A 21,797-nucleotide genomic window follows, 5' to 3' on the forward strand; every position below is an offset into this window, starting at 1 on the left:
AGCTAATCTTTTACTATTGTGGTAGGCATGGGATTCGTGTCTATTTTGGCTACAATAATGTGTTCATTATGATGTTCATAGTAGCTTACCTGTGGTCCAATTTTTTATTCATTATTAAACCTACTCCTGCATTACCCCTATTTGATTTTGTATTTATAACCCTGTATTCACCTGACCAAAAGTCTTAATGCTCCTGCCACCAAACTTCACTAATTCCCACTATATCTAACTTTAAACTATCCATTTTCCTTTTTACATTTTGTAACCTACCAGGCTGATTAAGGGATCTGATGTCCCACAACCCAATCTGTAGAATGCCAGTTTTCTTTGTCCTGATACTGAAACTTCTATCCATTAACTAAGCTGGCGTAAAAGCTACATGAGAATAAAGCTCATATACTGCAGGAAAAGATTTCCACAGCTGGATAATGTGCATATTATAAAAGAGAAGAGGTTCTTTATTAAGGTATTATGCATTAAAATAGAATAATGAATAAATTTAGAAGTTAAACAGAAGTGAAATAAAGAGCACCATAGGGCATGAAATAATTACACAAACTGTCAATACAGTACAATCAATAACAGCATACTACTATAAAAAGAACGAGTGTGTTTATTACGTGAAATGCTAGAAATAAAACAGGGAGCATTACAGAGTACACCAGATATGACAATCATGTTCACTGTTCAATTCAATGATGGCTGATAACAAATGCAGATTTCAAATGAGTGCAAGAGGGTTTTCAAGTCATTGTGTACACATACAAATTTTTAGCATCAATTTTTAATGAAATTTTGAGGAATTATTAAGGTAATGTCTCAGTCATGAATAAGGTGACTAATAATTAAAAAGACTACCAGATATACAAACAGTGAGCACATTTCTTTACTAATTAAAAACAATCAAAACATATCAACAAGTGTATCAACATTTCGTAAAAGTTTATATTCATCACATCATATGTTGGCAAGTAGCACCCATTGAGAAAATAATCCCGCAAATCAGGATGTTTGACCACTTTTGGACAAAGCTTACAAAATGTATTCCTGTTGTGGTGTTTCCATTTCTAATTAACTTTTTCAAAGTACTTCCTTGAACCAACAGGGTCAGGTTTGATGGTTGGTGAATCAGGTTTCCAATTAGCAGGGCAGACTGGAAAAAAAAATAATGAAAGAAATTAGAGACAATGAATGTGACTAATACGCAAGAGGGACATACAATCAAATCATAAAAACTGAAACAGAAAATAGAATATAAGGAACACAACGAACATACTAAATACAAAAAAATCTCAAATTCTATAAGCAACATACTTTGAAGTAACATCATTAGCATTTTACTTCATGCTCTTCACAGCAAAACACCAAAAAGCCACCTCCTTGAACCTCACATAGATTCCAGCACAATATCTTGGATGCTGAATGCTTCATTGAGCCTCAACCTATGTCCTCCAGCAATAGTTCAACTACAGTGAAACCCCACTTTTACACTTTTCAAGGGACTTAAAAAACAAAACAAAAAGTGCAAAATGTGGGGAATAATGTTTTAAGCTGTAAATGTTATGTATAGGATACCCCCCTGCATTTTCATAATTCATGTATATGCACATAATAGGCATCAAAATACTCTTGTCAGGGACTTGTTTCTTATCTAATAAAGGTTTATTATCTTATAAAAACCACTCATAAAATGGGAACTAATTATTGGGAAGCAGAAACGTTTGACCCCATTTCATACATCATTACCGAGGTTTTTGGAACGCCTGCAGCTGTCATTCATTATTTAAATAATGAAACACTGCATCAGTTACATATTTTTTCATGCTTAGCACGGTATGTTTCGAGAATTTTTTCTCGATATCAAGTGCAAACATTTACATAAGTATTTTTGGTTGTGTTTGTATGTGTGTTGTTCTGCATCTCTTGAACTGTAGTTGTCTTTTTGAGGTTATCCGGCACTGGGCTTCCTCAGTTATGTAGAAAGCCACACATGCAAGCTATCACTCTTATTGTTTTTTCCCTGTGTAACATCACAAAAAATACATATGTAAATACTGCACTTAACAACGAGAATAATTCCTTGAAACACGTTTTGCTCAACATGAGGACATACATAATTCGCACTGTGTTTAAACCAAAAACATTTAAGCAACGCAAACTGAATGAAGCTGTCAACTAGTGCTAAAAGCAGCCAAAACACGAAACACACTAAATATGGTTCGACAGAGGTGTGCCGATGATTACGACAATCACAAAACTGTGCATGCACTGGAGAGACAGTTCAGAAATGGTTATAGTTGGTCATGATATCTTTATTCATTTTTGTAAACACTACTTGATGACCAAGATCATGCCAGCTTCATTTTACGTCAGTTTTTTTTCCACAAACATTTTTTCATAAAGCGTAAATTGCAGGAAAATTATAAATATGTTGACGCAAAATTGGGTGTTAATTAACGTTGTGCACATAGAAAATTTGATGGGAGTGATAAAAAATGTCATAAACAACAGGAAAAAGTTAGTTACAGAACACAGAAGCGGCATTATATTGTACTTTAATATTGACAGTTCTGGTGATGAAACTTCAATATACTTCTATGGTGTAAAAATATTTGAGAGTAAGAAGTTGGATATCAACTTCATTCACCAAAAAATATTATACCTGCTAAATAGTTACATGTAATTTGAAGTTTCTAGAATATTTGACATTGTTGTTACAATTTTTATAGTTAATTTTGTAACAGTAACAAGAAAGAAGAAAAATAAATTTTGAAAAGAAAGAAGCCTGTGAGTATTTTAAAGAAATTCTGATTCAATGAACAGTTTAGACAGACACCGGACCATTACAGTTTTAGTATGATGCTATATACTGAACATGAGAGCTGAAGATGCAAGTACATCACACAGTGTACTGACTGTCTCACGTGCTGCAGGTAGCCAGTTCAAACCTGACCATTACCAATTATCTGTTATAATTATCATTTCTCTAAGGTTCTTGGATTATCTTAATGTTTGTAAATTCTGGAATATTTGATGTTTTTATAAGTATCAGCATTCTGAACTATGCACAAAGTTTCTATAAATAGCTGCACTCTCCATCCTCGAAGTCAGTTCTGTTCTGGGTGTACACTGGTGTTCATAAGAAACGTGCTTTCAGTGCCAAGTGTTGTATTTTACTTACAATCCTGATTTTGAATTTGGGGTTGATTCTGGTGACAACATGAAATATTTATGTATGTAAGAGTTTCATATTTGAACGGCGATGCAATGAACGACAAAAAATTCTCATTTAATGACAGCAATGTATGTTTCTCATTTCCCACAGACAGAAAAAATTTACTGTGGAGGTTATTAAAAAAGACTAATAACAAAATTTATATGATTTGAATATGCTGTAGTCTTTTTTAAAAGTCCCTCAATAATTCTTACAACATAAATTTAATGGACTTTTACATAATTTTTTCTATTCGATCAACTGCAGGGGATTTTTTTCATTCAAAATGCTTAAGTTAATTCATTTTATCCTCAGTATCAGGGTTTCATTTAAGAAGCAAATTTATAACATTTTGTTAAATTCATTCCAAGGTTTGATCCTTTCCTGTAAGCTCTATTTAAAAAATGTAATAAGTCACAGCATGATTTCAACAACATGTTACACAAAAAAGGAAGCTACATACTTTAGTTGTTTTTTAAATGAAACATTTATACAGAGGGTAAATCAAATGGTGATGCATGAAATGAAGATAAAACACAAGAGATCAAGGTGAAGAGAACGGGACATCTCACTAAATGGAGTGGAAGAAAATACGTGAAATAGGGGAGGGTACTGGCTTAGGGGAGAAGATTGGCTCAAAATAGCAACATAAAAGTGGTAGGATGAACTGGAGAAGACTGAGGCTTGCATTCCAAGCAAACCCTACCAGAGCTGGGATACTGTACAAGATGGTGGTGATGGTTATGGTCAAATTCCAGGTTCTGTATGCTTTTATTTTAAACTCATCCTACTTCATAACTAATGATTGTTTTTGCATTCTTATTTTAAACTATGTATTCAATTACACACCTGAAGACAGAGTGAACATCAGGTGATTTGTAAATTACATACTGTCTCATATATAGACAATGTTCAGTTTCTCATTATCGTGTACCACTTCAAAATCAGAAAAACCTGAAGGAACAAAATTTTTAGTTTAACATCTCACTGACATAAATCTTATTAGAACCCAGAATTGAGACGACTGGGAAAGGAGATAAATGAAGTTGTCCCTTAAAGAATTTATTTGTAGTATTTTAGGGTAACAATGGACAATCAAATTCAAGATGACTGGAGAGTAGTGTGCCACCCCACTCAGTTCGCAAATTTCGTTAACAGGTACTATTCAAAACAAATATTTATGTCAGCTGGCACCTGTGTTCCTAAGACATCATCAGATAATTGGAAGATTTAATATGTAGTGTGCAAGGAAGTACAATTCCTATTGCATAATTTTTCAGTATTCTAATACCACACAGAATTGTGTAACAAACGCATCATTTAGAGCCACAGTTGAAGAGAAAGAATCAAGAAAATGGCTTGCAGAATGGAAGCCATAATTATGAGTTTTCATTGTTGTCCATCTCCTGAATGGTTTGTTGTGGCCAGTGTGAAGTCCTCTATTGAGAATGATGTAAAACCAAGTTTCAGAGTCATATTTTGGCAATTTTTGGGCAACCAGGAAAACACACAACAATTCTGCCCAAAGACCACACTCATTCCACAGATGCTTTTGAAAGACTGGAGTCTCAATAAAGCCCTAATAGTTTTCTATTTAAATGCCTTCAATGCCATCAAATGAGCACTTCCCAATGTCTTCACTGCTATCGAACAGCTAGTGATCATCTTCAGACAAAGGGAACATTCTGCTAGCGATTTCCTTAGTGTTGTCACAAATGTTTACTCTAAAGATGACTGCTGACTGGTTGAAATCAGTTTTGGTATTGTATAATGGTTATCTGATTGTGTCAAAAATAAATAAAAATTAAAGCTCACAAGTCAATGAGAGTCTCCACGACAGTATACCATTTTTTTTTTTTTTAAATCCCTTATAGCACAACAGTCAATGGACAAGGACAGTGAAAACATTTTATCTTCTTGCCAGTTTTAATGTTCCCTTCCCTGCCAGTTTTAGTATTCATCATTATTTTAGAAGTAACATACAATCATTTTCGTCTTATTTCATCATTTTACAATATTTGGTATATTTTCATTTTAAACATATCAGTTACATTATATTTACTAACATCACATTTGTTTATATTATTCAAAAAAAGTTGAAACTTTCAAATGTTGTCAAAGAAAAAACTACTGAACCCAACAAAGTTTTTGAAAAGAAAGCATTGCTGTAACATACAAATTCTCTTCTGAGACTGCATGCTGGCAATCTGTCAACACTTCACTATTGTATCCAGACAGGCACCTAGAGTCTATATTTCAGCACAATTGACTAATTGCCTTCAGCACAACACCAAATATTTTACAATGTTCATATATCTTGCAGATATAGAACATTAATTTTACAGTATATAAAATGGATTTGTAACCCCTTATAACATTTAGCTAGCTGATATCTGCCATTACAGGCATATGTAACACTCATATCAGCATTTATAGACACCACTACATGGTTTAACAGGAACCTATGGCAGAGCCATATGGGTCTGTGAAGATAACGAGTGGTTAGCCGACTTTGAAGGTGCAGCACAGTGCGTTTTTCTTTCACATCTGTCCGAAGTATCTATCCCTTGATATTTCCCAAAAGCTTGTTAGTAAGGTCACTGAACATTCCTTTTTTCGCATTAACAAAGCAATTTATCCTGACATAGAGGTACAGTATCCATTGATATTTCATTTCCCAATACTTCTGCACTACAAATCACAACCCAGAACCCAATCCATGTTGTTTCTTCTTGTTTATAACATTGATGACATTAACGAACACATCATTCCAAAATAAGCTTTCTAGAGCTGCACGATATTGTAAACACCACTGGAATAGATGTGTGGAGGAGAAGAGAATTTAGAAAGAGACAAAAACGAAAAATCAAAGTTGAATAAAAATATTAAAACAGCTTTTAACAGACCTTGCAGCGAGTTGTACATCATAGTGACAACAAGATCATCAAAGATGAAGTATGAGCTAACCCGAATTCTCTACCTCTTGAGGCAATCTTAATAATTATTTGGCTACTACTGAATTCATCCAGAAACAGGGAAGAATTCTAGAAGTACTTCAATTTTACTCAAAGTGCTGTAATATATTTCACCAGATCTGTTAATGACAAACTTCTGCACTAAGATAATGCAGAATCTAAAAGTTACATAATGAAAGAACCTCACTGATCTAAGCCACAAAACCCTTTCCACAACATCTCAACAGTACAACTTAATGGAAATTATGTTATTGAAATGTTGTATATTTGTCCATGTTATGACTAAGGCTTCATTACAGGAGACCTCTACTTCATTATCACTGACCACTGTTGAAGCCCTCAAAATTACTCGGCAAGAGCAGAATTGTTTTCTCAAATTTTGAATACAATTTAAATTCCATTTTTCTCCTCTACAGAACTTCCTGGAACTTATTCTAGACCTGATTTTCTGCAGGTAGTCTAAACTCAAATTGCAGTGTCCCTACTAACCACATGCTGACTGCCAAGTGATTGTTCACTTAATCCAAGAAATACATGCCTGGATTCATGATTAACCATATTTTTAGTGTGGCCTATATTTTTAAAACTTACCATGGATTTAAACACAGCCAACTGCTTGCAAAGCATCCAGTTGGTGTGATAATTATACATCTGCACATACTCAGACAATATACATTGATTATAAAAGCTATTGCTGCTGTGCAAACAAAATCATGGCAAATTTATTTAAGTAAAACATTTTGTAATCAATTTATGCCCACTCTAATCAAATCACAGAAACTCATAAACAAGTGATACAGAAACAATTAAATCTTTGTAAACTAAAAAACCTCTCACCTTCACCATGCTTCTCAACAAACTGGAATGCCTTTATCAGCCTCAAAGTCTCATCAACACTGCGGCCAACAGGAAGATCATTTATTGTAATCTGCCTGAGGATGCCCTGTATGATTAGATAAACACAGTTAATACACGTAATAATTTAAACTTATATAGAAGATCTAATTCATCATCAGTCTATTAAATTTAAGTTTTATACAAATAACTGAAACCAATAAAAATCCAAAACAGAATAAAGTACATTTTTGAGAGTGAAATATTGCATTAGTGCTATTACTGTTTGAGATCACTGACTATATGAGACATCATGGAGACATAAAACAGTATAAACCTAGGTAGCACAGGATTTGAGGAAGTGGGAGGAAGGAATCTAAACAGTGGGCAATTATGAATTAAATTTACAGACACTATCATAACAATAGAAAACAGTCTGTCAAACAATTCACACTCCACAAGCTGTAAGAATTGGTCTCCCTTCCCTTCGGCAGAGTATGAATGCAACCACAGGGGAACAGTGTCTTATGTGGAATCACATCGGTCTTACTGTCCTGTCCGACTGAATAAGGAATTTATGACTATTAAAACAACCACAACTTATTATTCAACACTTCCAGTTTCTTCCAATCTTCTAATGACTCAATAGTGAAATGACAGCCTGTAGGAAAATGACATATTTTGCCCCTCTATACCCCATTCAGACCCACTACTGCGTCATATGGCTTATTTCCGTGGTCTCCAATATGCCCCGGTATGTGGCAGAGATACATCGTTTCTCTGATTTTGTAGCAACAGAAGGCTTTGTCCATTTTCTTTACTAAGAACATCTGTTTCAGCTCTTTTAGAGCACTATAGGATTAGAACAAATGAAAAATTCTGCCTCTGAACACACATTGTTTCACTTAGGGCCTTCATGATCACATATGACTCTGTACTATGAACACAAAATTCAATGGGGGATGTGAGTAAAGTACAAATGAAAATGACTGAAGAGTGAGGAGAAAACAGATTAGTGTTTAACATTACAATAATATCAAGAACATCGGAGTTGGAGTTCTGGTACAATTAGTCAATAATGCAGAACACAACATGCTAACCTTGTTGAGGCACCTGCCATTAAATTCAGCAGGATAACTGGACAAAGATTTGAACACACCCTGCTCAAATACAAGCAAACTGTCTTAACTGCTCTGCCATGTCATGTCACTTAGAAATAGTCAAGGGAGTCACTTGCTTTGATCCACTGGTGTATACTAACTTTCAAACAACTATTACAGAAAAAGTTGAAAACTACATCAAGGATTGCACAGTTTCTTTAATTTTGGAGAATTTAATATAATTCTGCTTCCGAGGTAACAAATTTAGGTATCTGCACAAATAATGGAGCAAATGATTAACACGCTGTGTCCAGTTTAATAACCTGATCTCTGCATGGATTTGCATGGCCTCATATCTGGCTGGCAACTGTCAGAATGTCATCCCACAAAAAGTTGGACAATGGCCTCTCACTCCATGAAGCACTACTAGTAGATGTAAAATGGCAACTCAGTGGCCTCAGTGCAAAGTCTGGGAACTGAGTTAACTGAAAATACACTTGTGGTCAATTTCAGTCTGCTGAAGTTTACTGCATTTAGCATTTTCGTGAATTAGGATCTAAGACATACCAACTACTGTGCTTTCCATATTACATAAGGATCATGAAAACTTTCACAGTTGAACTGAATATCCTGTGTCTGAGCTCCATTTAATTGCAGCTTTAAGACATGAGGGACTGTAATTGGTCTATACCTTAGTTGTAGCAACATCATAAGCCAACAAAAGTGAGGCACAAAAACTTGACTAATTTTAAAATCTGTAACTATGTCTGTCATTTACTGTTCACAAAAGACAGAAGTAAGAAGCAGACCAACTACAAATGAATGCAACTGATTTCTCAGTTTAAGAGTAAAAGTCAGTATGTTTGATCACTGTTCCAGCCTCTTAAATACCAGATGCAATATTAAAACAATAACTAGAAATATCAATGTCATCTATTAATTAGGAACACTTAAGTGCTGTCTTTGCCGTGGACATAACAATATGAGTAACAATTAGAAAACTGCCATACTTTCAGCACTACCTTCTTGAACATCATTCTGTTGCTCATAATCAGAAAATATATCACTGATTAGACCTTAAATATCAGGGAAAGTAGTACAGAATAAAGACAGAAACCCCAGGCACTCCATGTAAAAAGCTGGTTAGTGGAAAAGATATGCTTTCAAACAGTAATGACAAGCCTCTGGATAGTTAAATAAAATGTCTACTAGATGCTGCCTCCTCAAAACACTTTTTGAATAACTGTTTCTAGTGGGTGGGTTATTAGCAGTGAACTATCACCTTTTAAACCCACACAGTAAGTGTCCAAGGATGTTTGGATTTCAGAACCTAGATGATGTTTCAATCTATGATTCAATTCAGAGAACAAGGCAGTATTAGGTTTTAATGTCCCATTAATAACAAGATCATTAAAGATCGAGCACAGGCTCCTATTTGGGAAGGACCACCATAGTCCCAAAAGTGAGTCCAACGCCTTACCACTTTTCCACATTGCACAGTGATTCACTCCATAACTTTCACTATGATTGCTACATAGCTTTCTAGGGCTTCAGCAGCAAGAGGATCACGAAGAGGGGGAGGAGCAGAAGATGTAATGATATGATGAAGACAACACATCTTTTGCATTGCAAAATAAATTTCAGAGGATACAATGATAATCTGCATATACTTTTTCTAGTTTTTAGAAAATATCATTCTATTTAAAATAAGACAAGACCAAATAATTCTGTTTTTATTAAAGTACTGGTGGCAGGAAGACCTTACTAAAAAAAAAAATGACAAGTTGGATGATCATCCACCAACCATAAGTTAATTAATTAATTAAGTACAAAGAGGAAAGAGGAAAATACAAATAGTAGTAGTAGTCGTCGCTCAATATACACATTGAATAACATCGGGGATAGGCTCCAAACCTGTCTCCCTCCCCTTCTCAACCACTGTTTCGCTTTCATGCCCCATGACTCTTACAACTGCCATCTGGTTTCTGCACCAACTGTAAGTAGCCTTTCGCTCTGTATTTTACCCCCGCCACCTTTACAATTTGAAAGAGTACTCCAGTCAATATTGTCAAAAGCTTTCTCTAAGTCTACAAATGCTAGAAATGTAGGTTTGCCTTTTCTTAATCTATCTTCTAAGATAAGTCGTAGGGTCAGTCTTGCCTCACGTGTTCCAACATTCCTCCCGAATCCAAACTGATCTTCCCCAAGGTCGGCTTCTACCAGTTTTCCCATTCTTCTGTAGTAAAGAATTTGTGTTAGTATTTTGCAGCCGAGACTTATTAAATCTTCCTCACCAGTTGGTAGAGTTTTGTCAGGACTGGCTCTCCCAAGGCTGTCAGCAGTTCTAATGGAATGTTGTCTACTCTGGGGCCTTGTTTCGACTTTGGTCTTTCAGTGCTCTGTCAAATTCTTCATGCAGTTGTCGTATCTCCCATTTCATCTTCATCTATGTCACCTTCCATTTCCATAATATTGCCCTCAAGTACATTGCTCTTGTATAGACCCTCTGTATACTCCCATCTTTCTGCTTTTCCTTCTTTGCTTAGGAATGGTTTTCAGTCTGAGGTCTTGATATTCATACATGTGGTTCTCTTTTCTCCAAAGGTCTCTCTAACTTCCCTGTAGGCAGCACCTATCTTTTCCCCTAGCAATATATGCTTCTACATCCCTACATTTGTCCTCTAGCATTCCTTGTTTAGCTGTTTTGCACTTCTTGTCTCTCCCATTTTTGAGACTTTTTATTCCCTTTTGCCTGCTTCATTTACTGCATTTTTATATTTTCTGCTTTCATCAATTTAATTCAGTATCTCTTCACTACAGCTCCTGACGTAGGCTCCCTATAAAAGCACCCGATTACCATGTTAGACGCACCTTCAGTGCTTAATGTGTCATCCATGGATTTCTGCTAGCCCTCGTCTTTTTACCTGCTTGATCTTCTGTTGCATTCACTATTTCATGTTTAAAAGCTACCCATTTTTCTTCTTCTGTATTCCTTTTCCTTCATCTTGTCAACTGTTCCCACACTCCCTCTGAAACATTATAAAACCTACAGCTCTTTCAGTTTATCCAGGTCCGATCTCCTTAAATTCTTGCTCTTTTGCAGTTTCTTCAGTTTTAATCTGCAGTTCATAACCAATTACTTGTGGTCAGAGTCCTCATGTGCCTATGGAAATGTCTTACAATTTAAAAGCTGGTTCCAAAATCTCTGTTTTACCATTACATAATGAATCTGAAACCTTCTGGTGTCTCCAAGGTCTCTTCCATGTATACAACCTTCTTTCATGATTCTTAAAGCAAGTGTTAACTGTGATTAAATTATGCTCTATGCAAAATTCTATCACGTGGCTTCCTCTTTCATACCTTTCCCCTTGTCAATACTCAGCTACTACTTTTCCTTCTTCCTTTTCCTAGAATCAAAATCCAATCCCCCCACGACTTAAATTTTCGTCTCCCTCAATAATCTGAATAATTTCTTTTAACTCGTCACACATTTCCTCAATCTCCACCTCATCTGAAAAGCTAGTTGGCATTTAAACTTGTACTATTGTGGTGGGTGTGGGCTTCATGTGTATCTTGGCTACAATAATGCATTCACTATACAGTTCATAGTAGTTTGTTCACATTCCTATTTTTTTAAATTCATTATTAAACCTACTCCAGCATTACCCCTATTTGACTTTGTATTTATAATCCTGTATTTACCTGACCATCAGTCTGTTACTCCTGCCACTGAACTTCACTAATTCCCACCACATGTAACTTTAACCTATCTATTTCCCTTTTTAAATTTTCTAACCTACCTCCCCAATTATGGGTTCTGACATTCCACACTCCAGTCCACAGAACACCCGTTTTGTTTCTCCTGATAATTACATCCTCCTGAGTATTCCCCACTGGGATATCTGAATGGGGACTATTTTACCTCTGGAATATTTTAACAAGAGACACCACCTTCATTTAACTATACAGTACAGCTGTATGGCCTCAGGAAAAATCGGAATGTATCTTCCCCTTGCTTTCAGCTCTTTGCAGCAAGGCCGTTTTGCTTTAAGTTACAAGGCCAGATCAGTCAATCATCCAGACTGTTGCCCTTGCAGCTACTGAAAAGGCTCTACCCCACTCCAGGAACCACACATTTGTCTGGCCCTCCATTGTGGTTGCACCTACGGTATGGCTACCTGTGTCGCTGAGGCATGCAAGCCTCCCACCAATGGCAAAGTCCATGGTTCATGGGGGGACACTTCAGGCACATTACACAGAAGTTAATTTTGCACAAAAAAGCAGGTATGAACACAAAATACAAATAAATGAGAATCTATACGTATCAGTATACTGACAAAGAACAAACTCAAGGACAAGCTCTTAACTACACAGTCTTGCAATTATACCACCACATATTGGTGGTGGTGTTTTTGTGGTCTTCAATCTGAATACTAATTTTATGCAGCCCTTCATGCTCGTCTATCCCATACATGTTTCTTCATCTACATACAACTACTGCAACCTATATCCACTTGAATCAGTTAACTGTAGTCACACCTATGATTCCAGCTACAATTTGAACTCCTCACACTTTCCTACATTACCAAATTAACGAATCCCTGATGTCTCAGGATGTGTCATACTACCCAAACCCTTCTTCTAGTCAAATTGTGTCTTAAATTCTTTTTCATCCATTTTCATTCAATACCTCTCAAATCTTCAGAATTCTTCTGTAGCACCATAGTCCAAAGTTTCTCTTTTTGTCTTTTTTGAAGTCTTTATTGTTCATGTTCTACTTACATATAAGGATACACATTAGACAACTATTTCTTAAGACTTACTAACACTTAAACGGATATTGACATATTTTTCTTTTACAGAAAAGCTTTTCTTGCTGTTCCTAGTCTACACTGTATGTTCCCTCTACTTCTGGTATCCTCAATAACAATACTAACCAATAGCAAAACTGGTCTATTTTTAGTATCTGATGACCTAATCTACAAGGGTCGTTCAACAAATAATGCCCCACTTTTTTTTCTCAGAACATATTTATTGTTAAGAGTCAGAATTTGGTGACAACACATCAACACGTCTTGTCAATGACCTATTTTTCTACGTAGTCTCCATTACGTTCTATGACCATATGCCAATGTTTTGGAAGAGCATGTAATCCCTGCTGGTAAAAGCGCTTGTCCTGTAGGCATAGCCATGTTTTCATTGCATGACACACTTTTGTAATCTTCAAAGTGTGTCCCCGCAGAGAATCTTTAAGTGGCCCAAAATGGAAATCCGAGGCTGCCAGGTCTGGACTGTGGGGTGCATAAGGCAATGATGTCCAACCCAATTTGGCAATGTATTCCCAGGTTGTCAGACTTGTATGTGGGTGTGCATTATCATGCTGGAGCAAGATTTCTGTTGGATTCTTCTCTGATCGAACACGTCAGAAATGGTTGTTGAGTTTATTCAGAGTCTACACGTACATCTCTGAAATGATGGTTGGCCGGCCCTCTTGGCATCACATCCTCAAGAATGACGCCATCACAAATCCCAGAAGACTGTCACCTTGACTTTTCTGGCAGAAAGGGTTGTCTTGAATTTCTCCTTTTGTGGTGAATGAGGATGATGCCACTTGCCTTTTTGCTTCTGGCGCAAAGTAGTGCACCCAGCTTTCGTCCACCTTAATGATCTGTGACAGAAATGCCTTTCCGTCAGTCTCAAAATGCTCCAACAATACAGCTGAAATGGCCTTTCTTTGAATCTTGTGGTCCACTGTGAGTATTCATGGAACCCATCATGAACACCTCTTCGAATATCCAAGAGTCTTGATCATTAAAGACTCACTTCCAACCCTGACTGACAACTATAGAGCCAATTGTCGAGTTGTGCTGCACCGGTCAGCACAAATAATGGCATCCACACGATCCATCATGTCTGGAGTAGTGGCTGTGACAGAATGTCCCAAGTGTGGCTGATCATGGAGCTCTGTTTCTGCATTTTCTGAGGCTGTAACTTTCTTTACCCTTTGCCCGACTGTACTACTATCAACTACAGCATCCCCGTACACTGCACACAAACGTTTATGGATGTTCACCACGGTTTCTTTTTCTGCACACAAGAATTGAACAACAGCACGCTGATTATATTGTGAGTCATATTTAGACGCCATTTTGACACTACTACAGCTCTGCCATCTGCCAGAACAGTTCGAAACTTCACCGACACACAGAACAAACATCAAATGTGAAGCACCAACAAGAACGTTTGTCTATGTATATTAAGGGGTTTGAAAAAAAAAATGTGGAGCATTATTTATTGAACAACCCTCATAATTCATTCAACAGTGCGTGAGATGTAGGTTTGCCTTTTTAAATTTATCTTCTAAGGTAAGTGTTGGGTCATATCACCTCGCCTGTTCTTACCTTTTACATGAATCTATTCTCATCTCCCTATGTAGCTTCTGTCTTTCCATTGTTACTCAAATAATCTACATTAGTTTTTCACAAACAAGACTCATTAAACTGATGGTTCAATTATAAACCTTCCACCAATGCCTTCTTTGGTACTGCGCATCTTTTTTTTTTTTCTTGCAGTCTGGGGATGTTTCATCTGTCTCATACCCTACATACCAGATAAACATGCTTAGTTATCCCAATAAACTTAATAACTCTAAGGGAATGTAGCTTGCTTTTTGATTTTATTCTTACAATGCTTTAAAATATTATTCTAACAGTTTCATATCTCCCCCCCTTATCTTCATCCACTTCCTCTTCCCTTTCTACCTTAATATTACCTTATCGTATGAGTTCTTCATATTCATACAGCTCCTCCTCTTTTCTCCAAAAGTTTCTTTAACTATCTAATATGGAACATCAATCTTTCCCATGGGCACATATGTTTCAACTAGTTTGCATTTCTCAGTCTCATCTAGCTATTTTATATTTCCTGACAGTCTATATTCCCTTTTGCTGGCTTCCTTTACCGGATTTTTATGTTTTCTCCTTTCATCAATTAAATTTAATACCTGGTGTGTCTTCAGGAGTTTCTAATAGCTTTCATCTTTTTGGCTAATTTTTCTTCTGCATTAAGTATTACACCCCTCAAACTACCCTTTAATCTTCTATTGAATTTTTCCCGATATTGGTTAGTAATTTGAGAATACCAACTTTTAAACTGTCAACAATTTCAGGTTGTTGAAACTTATCCACATTCCATCTTAATTTCTGTTTTAACCTGAATTTCATAATTATTGAATTTACAGTCAGAATGCACTTGTGTCCCTACAAATATTTTCTGTATAAAATCTGGCTCTTAAAGCTGCCTTACTGTAACATAATTATGTTAAAAAATATTCAGTGCTCCCACACCTCTTCCACTTATGTAGGCAGCAGTGTAGCAGTTTCTTACAAATCGAAGTATTTTTTGAGATTCTAGCTTACTAATTACTTAATTGGAGTGATAAAAAATCTACTCACCAAGCTGTGGCAGAACACACACACAAATAAAAGACTAAAAGTCTTATGTATGTGTTCTGCTGCCGCTTGGTAAGCAGATTTTTTATGTATCCAATTAAATAGTTTTATCAATAATTGATTCATTTTGTTGTTGTAACTTAGTTATATACTTATGATACTCATACAATGACAAGAAGGAAACTGATAGACTCTACAGCATTACGAGGAATTCCAATAAATTACAATCAGAGAAGGATCTCGAAAACTGTAGATCAAAGAAGTTGTTTCAAAATGCAAAAGAATTCATATAAGTGATAGTTAACCTCGGTCCATAATCTTGAGATTTTTCAGGTGCCTTTTCAACAAATCAGCAAGTTATGCACACTGATGATCTCAAAAAATGGTCAAAACCCTTACCTGTGGGTCAATAATGAACAGTCCTCTTAGTGCAACACCCTCAGATTCAACCAACACTCCATAATTACGGGAGATAATCTTGTTGAAATCTGACAGTAGTGGGAAGTTTAATGATCCTAAGCCTCCTGCCTGGAACAGAATATAACAATTTCTGATATATTATGGTTGAAACCATAACTGGAAAACTGGGAAAATTAATGGTTTACTTCATGTCTTACAAGCTCCTTAATCTAACGAAATCCATTTCCTCCAGACAGAGACATAGACAAGCAACTCAAATTATTCCTTTAATTCTTACCTTTCGTGGTGTGTTAATCCAAGCTAGATGACTAAAATGTGAATCTGTTGATACACCTATGACTTCAGTATTCAGTGATTTGAATTCTTGTATCCTTTCATTGAAAGCTATGATTTCTGTTGGACATACAAATGTGCTGAAAAAATTAAACATACATTAAACTGCTACATAAACATATGTGCATTTGTGAAACTGAGAGGGACCATCCTTTTCATTAAAAAAAACTGAAATATATTAACAATGTAGGGACAAGCAATGATGTTTATTGATGACAGAGAAAAATTCTTGGCAAATGACGTAAGGTAAATTCTCCACACCCCAGAAAACTGAAGGAATAGGAGATAAGTCATCCAGATGTATCAAAAAACCAAATTTATCTCCTGAGAAAAAATATATTTACAAAGATGTCAAACAATATTTTGAAGGCAGTAAATAGTGCTTTTTTACTTATCCTTTGCATTTTCTTTCCAAGATCTAAATAACATCAAAAATCATTTTTCTCATCATACAGATCCAACTTTTTTTTACTGCTGAAACAATTTTCATGAACAAATGTTTTTTAACTTACATTCCTAGACATGCACACAATTTTTCTCTCTAGGTATAGTGAAACAAACACTTTGCTGCTTTTAGATATTTCATCTTTCGTGTAGGAGAATACTAGTATGAGAAATTTCATGATCTAGTACAACGTCTGCAATGTGTCACAAAAATCAACAGCAATAAAGATTAAGAAGATATGAAAGCACAAAATCTACCACCATAATGCAGTGATCTAAATAAGAACAGGTTAACTTCCAATCTAAGCAAACAAAGCCACAGTCCCCTGTTCACATACATGCCGTCTGCAGTATACTCACGACTCCATAGTTGGCAGAGTCAATTGATCATTGACATCACTGACCCACATGCAATGTGGTTTGCAGCTGATCTAAACACTAGAATGTAACCCACAAGTAGTCTATTTTAAGCAGAAAGTTAATATATAGTGTTAGAGTCAGTGAAGTGAAATGGGAAGAAGCTAAGGATCTCTCACACTTGGAGGGAGGGGTGGAGGAGTGGGGGAGGGGGGAGGGGGGGAGAGGGAGGAAGAGACTTAAGTTGCAAGTTCGACCTTGGAATGAGAACTACAGCATCCCCCTGATGCAGGAGGCAGCCTCATACACAGTAACACAAACACATTACCTTATGTAAGAGCTGAAGAGGATAGAAATTTTAGTTTGCAAACTTCACATATCAATATCTTACATTTCACTTTTGACATGCAGTAATATAAACTATTTATAAAGAAATTAAAAGTGTGTAACACATAGAGGAAAGAAATGAAGAAAATCGATCATATTTTTGGTTGACCTGTTACACAGAAAGATCAACAACATGGAGTCAAATAAAATGCAAACATTTCCTTATCAGCCTCATAACAATTTCAGAGAATTGGACTAATTCTTCTGTTATCTCAATAGTTTGTCACCTTAGAACCGGTGTAGTAACTGACTAGTAATCTCAGACTTTGGTTTGATATTAGCCACTGCTTAAAATCTGAATAAAAATCAGCAATGGAAGCCACATATTTTTGGTATAAGAACTCACCCTTGTTCTGCCAACGGCATTGTCAAAGAGGGCGGAGAAGTCAATGGAGATAGGGAGCACCTCCCTGACCTTGTGGGTGGGAAACTGCCCTAAAAGGCATAAGAATCAGCAATGATCAACAATATGAGGATGCAGACGGCAATGGACACTAATGCATCAAAAATAATATACACCCACAGCACAAGTGGTCTGTAATCGGAAAGCATCATGAACTCTTCACTGGCAAAAGATGCCAGATTAGTCATCTATTTTGATATCAGAGCAGACTGCCATGATGAAGATTACTGTGGAAAAAAGATTGAAAATCAAACTAAAGGATAATCAATATAATGGAAGGAAACATTCCACGTGGGAAAAATTATATATAAAAACAAAGATGAGGTGACTTACCGAACAAAAGCGCTGGCAGGTCGATAGACACACAAACAAACACAAACATACACACAAAATTCAAGCTTTCGCAACAAACTGTTGCCTCATCAGGAAAGAGGGAAGGAGAGGGGAAGACGAAAGGAAGTGGGTTTTAAGGGAGAGGGTAAGGAGTCATTCCAATCCCGGGAGCGGAAAGACTTACCTTAGGGGGAAAAAAAGGACAGGTATACACTCGCACACACGCACATATCCATCCACACATACAGACACAAGCAGACATATTTAAAGACCAAAAACTAAAGGATAATGTTCTAAAAGTCCGAGTGAGGTACTTGGTAGGGAATCTGGAAAAACTGATAGCAAAATGCAAAGGCTCAGTCGAGACCTAGTTAGAGTCAGTAAAGTGAAATGGAAAGACACTAAGGATTTGTGGTCAGATGAGTGTAGGGTATTAACAACAGAAGAAGAAAATGGTATAATGGGAGTAGGAAGGTATGGCAGATTGTGAGTTACTGCAAACAGTTCAATGATAGGATTGTTCTTGTCAGAATCAACAGCAAAATAATGCCAACAATATTAGTGCTTTGCCAAGAGCGCAAGCAGAACATGAACAGAGAGAGAAAGTATATGAAGATATTGAATATGTGATGCAGTAAGTAAGAGGGGATGAAAATCTAGTATTCATGGATAGCTGGAACACTATTTGAGGATGGTGCAGAACACAGAGTTATAGGAGCAATGAGAGAAGAGAAAGACTGAGAAACAGAAGAAATACATCAGATCGAAGAAAGAAGAAGTACAAATTTGTTCAAGAAAGATAAAAATATAGCAATATAAGCCATTAAATAGGAAGTTAGGGAAAACTTGAAACAGAAATGGTTGTCAAAAGGACAGATTCAGTGTACAGAAAAGTCAAAACAGACAGTGAAATTAAAAGAATTAAAAGCACAGATGTCAACATTAAAAGTATTCTACTGTTAAATTCAGAGGGAAGAGCAGATAACTAGGAAGAGAACACTGAAGGTTTCTATGAAGGGGATGAATCGTTTGAGGATGTGACAGAAGAACTAGAGTTCCCATCTGACTACATGAACAGCAACCAACAAACATAACACTGGCTCCCTCACAAGTTACCATGTGGAAATTTTCTTGAACTCACACTAAGGGATGGACTGTGTACAGCACACAGAGGCTCTGAAGGACACGGCAATTCAGGCCAGATAACACAATTTAAAAGCCTGTGTTGTCACACATACTGTGTGGCCTGATACAGGATGAAGAGCTCTGCTGTAAATACTGACAGAAGCCAATACCGAAAATCATCATTGCTAATGACGAAGGCACAACTGACACACAAAGTCAGGCCGAGAGCCATCAGTGTACACAAAGGTACTATCACCGAGTTCCATGCAAAGATCGAGAAACTTAGTCATAGATCAAATCTGGTGTAGTTTCCTTAGGAAGGGGATTAAGTCCAAGGTGGAGAGGTGTTCCCACCCGCTGGGAAAGCAGCACATAGCATGAAGTTGCGCTGCCAAAGCAATAGCCTAAAGCAAACTCTAGGGGCAGCAGAGAAGAGCGTCACACCCCATACTGGCAGTCAAAGGAGTCATCAAAAAAGGCGGCATAGGACATGTGGCTGGGCAAGGCAGCATAATGGCTTGCATACCTACTGAGTAGAACATCACACTGGTATGACCACACCAGTATGACAGCAGTAGTTCCCCTGCTTCTGCATAGAGAACCAGTGGCCAAACGGACTTCACAACGGTGGATTGTATTTAGATGGCCTAAGATTGACAGATGTGCACATGCATAAATGAAACACCAACAGTCTAGTTTTGAATGGCCAAGGGATCAGAACAAATGGAGGAGAGTTGTCCGATCTGCTCCACAGGGAGTACTGCTTAGCACACATACGACATTGAGTGACCGGGTGCAGTGGGCGGCCAGGTAAGACGTGAGGGATGACCAAGAAAGATTTCTATGAAACACGAGCCTCAGCAATTTCGAAGTTTCAGCGAACAAAAGAACACACACAAGATGTAAGGACAGTGGAAGAAACCCACTACACTGCCAGAAATCCATACAAACGGTTTTGTCAGTGGAAAAGCGAAAGCCATTGTCAATGCTCGACAAGTAAAGACAACTGAGACAGTGCTGAAGTGCTGCTCAAGGAAGAAAGTCCATGGATGGATCGTAAAATCTTTGACAAAAATGGAACCAGAGATGCCAGGCAGGAGACAGGTCATAATGGGGTTAATGGCTACAGCAAAGTGGACAATGCTCAGGACAGCACCCTGTTTCCCTGGATACAGATGTCCAACAAGGCAGAAGCCCCAAGGACTTTAAAAGCTCTGTCTCTTAAAAATTCCTGAAGGAAAACTGTTAAAAGAAATAGTAAATTAAATCCAGCTACCTCATTTGGCGGCCCGAAGAATGCAACGACATTGCGCATGCACTGTTGATAATTAATACAGTTCACCATTGTAAGATGATGGTTAAAAATGTGGAGAGCACATCTCCGTGCGCGAATAACATTGCAGCATGCCTCAGTCCACCAAGGGACCAGGACACAGTGCGGTAAAGATCAAGTGCGAGGAATGGAACATTCTGTGGAAATATTATTCATCGAACATCGCCAGGGAGAAATAAAGCCTCCAGTCAGCCTTAGAAAGCTGCCAATTTGGTTTAGACTTAGGTGACTTAGGTGGGGTAGGAGTCAGCAAACGGATAGCACATGGGAAATGGTTGCTTGAGTACGTGTTAGAGAGAATGGACCACATGAGACTACAGGCAAGATGGTCATTGGAGAATGAGGGGCCTAAATGGCAATAGGTGTGTGTGGAGTCTGAAAGGCATATGGGTGCTCCAGTGTTAAAGCAGATGATGCTTAGTCGACTGAGAAGGTCAGCCAAGTGGACACCCCATGGACAGGATCTGGAAGAGCCCCAGCGGGGATGGTGTGCATTAAAGTCACCAAACAGCAGAAAGGAGAGAGGGAGTTGACCACAAAACTGGAGGAAGTCTTCACTGGTGACACTAAGTGATGGAGGGATGTAGACGTTGAAGAGAAAAGGTGGAGTGAGAAAGGAAAATGCAGACTGCTACAGTTTGCAGCTGGATGTTCAGTGAGATAGTTTGACTATGAACGTCATCTCTGATGAGCGGCATGACTTCCCCACGAGATGGAATGCCATCCTCAGGAGGAAGTTCAAAGTGGACCAAAAAGAACTGAGTAAGGTCAAAGTGGTTATGAGAATGCAATTTTGTTTCTTGGAGGCAGAAAACAAGTAGATGCTACAATTCCATGGGCAGTTGTAATTTCTCTTTGTTGGATCGAATGCTACAAACATTTCATTGGAGGAGAGTCATGATGGGGAAATGGGGGGAAAAAAAAGAAAAAGAAGAAGTCACCTCAGCAGCTGCCAATTGCCAGCCTTCGAACTGCTACGGGGCGCAGAAGCTGGACGATCTTGTTCCGTGAGATCTACAGAGGAACTGGCATTCTCGCTGGGTTAGCTTGTGGATTCCACAACAGAAAAATGGTTTGTGGTGCACCCC

The 21,797-nt window shown here is 37.4% G+C and overlaps 1 protein-coding gene across 1 annotated transcript in view; it reads right to left on the minus strand.

Annotated features, from left to right (window-relative positions):
* Nucleotides 1-864: 864 nt before the first annotated feature.
* LOC126473315 (peroxiredoxin-like) overlaps nucleotides 865-21,797 on the minus strand; it is a 39,440-nt gene continuing 18,507 nt past the window's right edge. Inside the window, exons 4-7 of the mRNA XM_050100298.1 lie at nucleotides 16,272-16,407; nucleotides 15,974-16,102; nucleotides 7,027-7,132; nucleotides 865-1,153 (exon numbers count right to left, since the gene is read on the minus strand). Coding sequence (XP_049956255.1) covers nucleotides 1,068-1,153; nucleotides 7,027-7,132; nucleotides 15,974-16,102; nucleotides 16,272-16,407 — 457 coding nt within the window. The 3' untranslated portion in view covers nucleotides 865-1,067. The remainder of the gene's footprint in view (nucleotides 1,154-7,026; nucleotides 7,133-15,973; nucleotides 16,103-16,271; nucleotides 16,408-21,797) is intronic.

This window comes from Schistocerca serialis, chromosome 4 (assembly GCF_023864345.2).
Source record: "Schistocerca serialis cubense isolate TAMUIC-IGC-003099 chromosome 4, iqSchSeri2.2, whole genome shotgun sequence".
Classification (NCBI taxonomy): domain Eukaryota; kingdom Metazoa; phylum Arthropoda; class Insecta; order Orthoptera; family Acrididae; genus Schistocerca; species Schistocerca serialis.